The sequence below is a fragment of the Microtus ochrogaster genome, linkage group LG5, assembly GCF_000317375.1.
Source record: "Microtus ochrogaster isolate Prairie Vole_2 linkage group LG5, MicOch1.0, whole genome shotgun sequence".
Taxonomy (NCBI): Eukaryota; Metazoa; Chordata; class Mammalia; order Rodentia; family Cricetidae; genus Microtus; species Microtus ochrogaster.
This window is the reverse complement of record NC_022031.1, coordinates 11,863,632-11,870,274: the sequence shown is the minus strand read 5'-3', so window position 1 is coordinate 11,870,274 and position 6,643 is coordinate 11,863,632. Positions and strand designations below refer to the sequence as shown.

The following is a 6,643-nucleotide window of genomic DNA, read 5'->3' as shown; positions in this document are numbered from 1 at the left end:
AGGGCAGAGAGCGTTTCTACCAGCTGAGCCAGTTCTCCAGGTACTGGTCCTTCTAATGCCAACAGCACTTACTTTTCTTTAAACTGTTTCTTTGGTTGTTTGGTTGTTTTGAGCAGAGCCTCATTCTGCAGTCCAGACTCAAAAATTCTCTTGCCTCAGCCTCCTGAATGATGGGATTTCAGGTGTATGACATCATCCCTGGATTCTTCTCGAACCTTCTGAACAACTAATGCGGTCCATTGCAAAGATAAGTCTCAGAAGCATTTACCAAATTAGGTCAAAAGACATATAAACTTATGGAATATAATTTCCATTATGCATATATTTGCATAATTCAAATGTTTTTTGATGGGGATATAGCTCAGTGGGCAGAACACTTACCTAGCACACACAGAGATTTGGGTTCAATCCCTAGTACTAAAGTAAAATCATTCAATTTTAATAATAAAATATTCATTTTAAGGAAAAAAGTAAAAAAAAAGATGAAATGACATGTTTCACAAAATTCACAAAAAATATATTCCATATATAACATAAAATATTTATTTGCTATTTACATTTCCATTTGTATGTCTATCATATCACATATCAAAGAGAATGAAAGAAAGAAAAAGAAACATGACGAATGTGAACCACAGCACCGGGGAGAAGCATGGTGTGGTGCATGGTGTGGTGCATGGTGTGGTGCATGGTGTGTGGTGTGCGACCCTCAGCAGTCTCGGAGATCCCGCTTCTTGCCTCGCCTTGATTTCTTGTGTGTTTCCTGGCGAATAGTGTCGTATTCCAGTATGGCCATACGGGACATTCTCTGCAGAAACTGAGAGGGAGCTCCTGAGAAAGGGTCACTGAAGACAGAACCTGCGGGGAGAAAGCGAACTCTCACAACTCGGTTCAGCACTGATATGACGAGTGACGTGTGGCTCCGCCCATGCCCACAAAACACTACTGAATCTTTGCGTACACACCTTGAACTTTCCAGAAAGGCCAGTGCCTACTTCTGACACAACTAAAAAACGGGAACCTTTTGAGTATATGGCTCAAGAAACGTTACCACTAACTTTGGGCCAAATTACATTATTATAGGGTTCGGACACCAGCTATGCAATTCTGTCACATGCCATATGCATCGCCTCTAACACAATACCCCCAAATCTAACAAGTACAGGGATGAGGCAGTGAATGCAGCCACCCGAATTACGAGAAAGTTCTCTGGAATCTTGCACGTCATTAAGGCCCCTGACTGAGCAGAGGTGTTAGTGTCTACTTTCAAAGAACAAAATTCTAACCAAGTACATCCTAAGTGAGAAGTTGGGAGTGTCTGATGTCCAAGCATCCAAGGACAGACTCTCCTCTAGATACGGTGGGACTACTCAGTGGTGCTCAGGAAGAAACTGAGTTAAGAGTCCGTGTGGGGCTCTAAACAGGTACAGTATAGATAGTTTCTTTTTTTTTTTTTTCCGAGACAGGGTTTCTCTGTAGCTTTGGAGCCTGTCCTGGAACTCCCTTTGTAGACCAGGCTGGCCTCGAACTCACAGAGATCCACCTGCCTCTGCCTCCCGAGTGCTGGGATTAAAGGCGTGCGCCACTACCGCCCGGCTAGTATAGATAGTTTATGTAGTGAATAAATGTGTTCAGTACACAGAATTCACAAGAAAAAACAGGAGATGGGGATGGGGGCTGGAGAGATGACTCGGGGGTTGGCTGCTCTTCCAGAGGACCCAGGTTGATTCCTAGCACATTGACGCCTACAACTGTTAACTCCAGCTCCAGGGAAGCCTCCAGTGTTCTCTTCTGGTGCTTAGTATACCACACACACACGGTGCAGAGTCCTGCTACAAAGACACGTGCAAGCAAAACACCACACACATAAAATAATGGTTTTTAAAAATAGAAGAAAAAGATAAGGATAGAATGGAACTTTCTGGGAAGGCGGTAAAGGGTTCAGAGCTACACTGACATTTTAGTCCGTGGTAATGAGCAGGTGTTTGCTAAATGGGAGCAGTGTGACTGGGCATCAAGGCTGCAGGCTTCTGTTGCAGCATTGAATGGTTTTAAAACTCGGAGATTTAAAATAAGGTAGCTGGCTTGAAGGCTGCTTAGCAGCCCAGGGGAGCTCTGTTGGAGGCTGGCCTTGGTCCTGAGATGACAGACGTGTATGTAACGAACCTCAAATCCACCAAATTTGCAGACTAAGAAGAGCTTAACAGAAGCATTAACAAGCTAGGTACTCACTCAGGAGATTGAGGCAGGGGGATTCCTATGAGCTTGAGGCCAGCCTTGGCTATGTAGTAAGAGAAAAGGCAAGGGGAGAGAGCAAGGGAACACGAAGTACCTTTTGACTTCTCCTGAAGCGCTGTCATGCTGCACGACTCTTTGGTCTTCTTAATCCTAAAGATTACAGACAGTCAGAAAATGGCATATATCAACCTGTTGACTTTGAAGAACACAGGAGACAAACATCAGAGTCTCAGTCACACTCACTGGCTTCTTACATTTGGTGTGGCTCTGTTTGTTTCTGTGCTGGGGACAAGGCCCAGACTCTTGCATCTAGCAAGCATATGATGCGTTCTAGCGAAACTCACCTTGTCAAACGATATCACGTAGGGACAAAAAAACATGGTATAGCCAGGCGGTGGTGGCACACGCCTTTAATCCCAGCACTCAGGAGGCAGAGGCAGACAGATCTCTGGGAGTTCGAGGCCAACCTGGTCTACAAGAGCTAGTTCTGGGACGGGCACCAAAACTACAGAGAAACCCTGTCTCAAAAACAAAAAACAAAACAAAAAAAAAACCATGGTATAGTAGAGAAACAGCTCCACCGTAATCAACCCCAGCAGAAGTAGGAATGAACCAAAAAAAAAAAAAAAAAAAACATGGTATAGTAGAGAAACAGCTCCACCGTAATCAACCCCAGCAGAAGTAGGAATGAACCAAACCAATGGCTGATTCCCAATATATTTCACAGTAGCCAAGCGTCAGTAGTCAGAAGCCAGGCTGAGGGAAGGCACACGGATGTGTCTGCATGTGTACTGAGATGTAGATGTCCCTATCCCATATTGTTGTACTTTTTCTCTGTCAGTCACCATGATCTAAATTTTTGCTATCATTCTTGTCCCTAAAGGAATATCTGGCATAGCAAATTATTAATGCTATGAAATGGGTAAGTGAGCCATCATAAGCGTTCCACATTTCACAGAACTAAGGCAAGCTTCAATCTTTACGGCTACGGTGCTATCATCAGTCACATCCCTTGTGTGTCGTGAGAGACACTGAAAATCTCTGATCTCCATTAAGAAAATATGAGAAAAGATTAGACATTTACCAGAGTTTTGGAGTCAAATATTCACGTATGGGGGGAGGGGCTAAAAGAGGCACGAAACTGTGCACAAACAAATGGAGTGCCCCCCCCCCCGCTTTGCCAAGATTGCTCTTTCACAGAACGATGTGCAGAGGGAATAAAATGCGGACGGCTGGCACTTCACAGGCAAGGGAAAGAACTAACATCTACATTTGCCTACCAGTTTACACACATTATGTCACTTAGTCCCCACCGCTCCACTTCATGTGTGAGGAACACTAGCCAGAATGTGACCAAATGTATTTAGATTATCCTCCAGCAAGAGACAAATTCACAGTTGTCAATGTAAAGTGTCAAGAAGTGATTTCTCAAACAGCCAAACAAAACCAGCTGAAGTCGGGAAAGGGATGCAGATTCAAAATGCAGAAGGAGGATGGTTAGTTCCAGGGGTGTTTCCCAGACTTCCAGTTGAGCATCTGTTGGAAGAAGGCAACAAGACTGGACTAGACTGATATAGACCCTATTACCACAGGCTACCCTACACGCTCTCATCTGCAACCAGGCAGATAAAAGTGACAGGAACAGGGTTAGTGTCATGGACATTGATGTCTTAGAAATGGTATAAACGGTCCTCGATAAGTTTGGGGTACACGCTTCAAAGGGCACCTCCTCTCTCTGCACCCTTACCATCCTTCCTCTGGGATACACATCTGAAACCGCTATTTCTCTCCTACTCTCTCCATCTCTGCCTTTCCTTTTGAGGTTATTGTCTCCCGTAGTTCATGTAACTCTATAACTGAGGGTGACCCTGAAGCCTGAAGCTCCCTGCCTCCGCCTCCTGAATGTTGGATGGCACGATGCTCTGCCACTGTGAAGTGCTGGGTATCACACTCAGGACTGACAGCTTGGTAGGCAAACACTCTACCAACTGTGCTCGATCCCCGCCTCCGCCTTTTACATTTTGATGCTAGAAAATCTGTTTTCAGAAAAATATTGAAGGTGCTGACACAAGCTGTATGTAGCAGGGTTTCCTTGTGATGTTACTTACAAAACCAGGGATGTCACAGGAAGTTACACGCCTAAAAGAGGAGACAGTTAGACAAAGCATGGAGCAATGTGAGGGCAGCACCGTGGACGGCATGAGTATGTGAAATGAGGATTATATGGCAGGGTAAGTGTCAAGTACAGCGGCTGGGGGATGCTGGATTTGGATATTTTTGTTGTTGTGGTGGTTTCTTTTGCTTTGTTGAGACAGGGCCTCACTATGCAACTCTGGCTGGCCTGGAACTTGCTTTGCAGACCAGGCTGGACTTGAACTCACAGACATCTGCCTACCACAGTGGTGTGATTAAAGGCTGGTACCACCATGCCTGGCCAATATTAACTCTTAGACAGCACAGTAAGGGGCTTTAGAGATGCTTCAGCAGTTAGGAGCAAAGACTGTTCTTCCCTACACTCAGAACTGATGGTGCCAATGCCTCTGGCCTCCTTGGGCACCTGAATCATGATCACATGAGTGTGTGTGTTCCTGCGAATGATCTTTGGGGAAAGGGACAGAATGAAAAGTCCAGGTAACTAAGATCACAACTAAAATGAATCCATGAAAATGAAGCATAGAAGAAAACACCCTGTGCTCTTTTTATCCTCCAGAGTCTCCGTAAACTTGAAATATCTTCCACTATTTTTCAATTTATTTATTTATTTGGATATAAGGTTTCCCCGTGTCTGATCTGTCGGAGAGCTCACTAAGTGACTGGGCAAAAGTGAGCTCCCCCGACTCACCAGAGTTCTAATATGGCAACCATCAGCCAGTGAGACTGCTGACTCTTCATTAATATCGTCTTGTTACCTACTTATGCTACCACAGTTAATTCTGAGAGTACTCAACAGCAATCTGATTTGGTAAACTCAAGAAATAAAACTGAGAGCTGGAGAGGTAGCTCAGCCATTAAGAGCACTCGCTGTTCTTGCAAGAGGACCTGGATTTGGTTCCCAGCACCACGTGGCAGCTCACAGCTGACTGTAACTCTAATTCCAGGGGTCCGACTACATCTCCTAGATTCTTCAGGTATCAGTCATGCATGTGGTACATACACAAACATGAAGGGAAAACATGCACACACACAAGACAAAATCATTTTTAAAGAAATAAAATTAGGTGTGATCCACATGCCTATGGTCCCAAAACTTGGCAGGATGTTGGAAGTTTACAGACTGTTCTGCTGCACCGTGAACGAGAGGCCAGCCTGGGCTACAGGAGATCCTGTCTCCAGCAAAATAACAAACCAGAGGCTGGGGATAGGGCCCAGTGGTAGGTTACTAGCCTAGCATTCACAGAGCCCTGGCCTTGATCACCAGCAGCCCAAAGACAGACAGCGCCAGGCATGGTGCCACACGCCTCTAATCCCAGAACTTGGAAGGTAAAGGCAGATGGATCTCTGTGAGTTCAAGGCCAGCGTGGTCTGCAGAGTGAGCTCCAGGACAGTCGGGGCTACAAAGTGAGACCCCATCTCATAGACAATTGAAAGAATAGATCTGAAAGCCCAGTCTTGTGTGCTGTCCGTGGACAACACAAAGATCATAGAAAAATGTAAGTGTGCCAGGCGTGCTGGTTCTAGCACCAAAGTCAAAACAAAATTCTACGTGTGTGTATGTTTGTGTGTGTGTGTGTGTATTAATGTGTATTAGTGCACCTCCTTTAAAAAAGTTGTCTCAGATAATGTTTCTTTTCTCTAAAATGGCCAAATGAACAAGCACTAGCCTGTGGTGGTTAATCATGGTTCTCAGCAACCCTAACTGAAGGATTTCCTCATCTGGTTAGCCTGCAGACATGTCCATTGGTCATTTCTTAGCTGTTAATTGATATCACCCACTGTAGGTAGTACCAACACTAACTAGTGACCCCGGGCTGTATAAGAAAAGTAGTTGGCTCAAAACCATCTGTAACTCCATTTCCAGGGGAAACAATTCCTTCTTCTGGCCTCCAAGGGCACCAGATATGCGTATGGTACACAGATATACATGCAGAAAAAGCACCCAGACACATAAAATAAAACGATAATTTTTAAAAAGAAAAGTAGCCGAATGTGAGCCAGAGAGCTAGCAGGACACCGTGTTCCTCTATTGGAACTTCCAGTCCCTGCCTTGAGTTCCTGCCTGACCTCCCACAAGCATGGACCATGGCCTGGAAATGTGAAATGAAATAAACTCTTCCCCTGCCCGCACCCCAAGCTGCTTTTGCTCATGTTTATCACACCAGCAGAGAAACCAAGTAGGACATAAACGTTCAATAGTCAGTCAGTAAGGCAGAAGCCTAGAAGAATAGGAGGCTGGTTTACTAACATT

The 6,643-nt window shown here is 44.9% G+C and overlaps 1 protein-coding gene across 2 annotated transcripts in view; it reads right to left on the bottom strand.

Moving 5' to 3' along the window:
* Positions 1-534: 534 nt before the first annotated feature.
* Positions 535-6,643, bottom strand: part of LG5H8orf89 (linkage group 5 C8orf89 homolog) — a 21,740-nt gene continuing 15,631 nt past the window's right edge. For both annotated transcript variants that reach the window (XM_026786558.1, XM_013351831.2), the window contains exons 4-5: positions 2,333-2,388; positions 535-858 (exon numbers count right to left, since the gene is read on the bottom strand). In XM_026786558.1, coding sequence (XP_026642359.1) covers positions 710-858; positions 2,333-2,388 — 205 coding nt within the window. In that variant the 3' untranslated portion in view covers positions 535-709. The remainder of the gene's footprint in view (positions 859-2,332; positions 2,389-6,643) is intronic.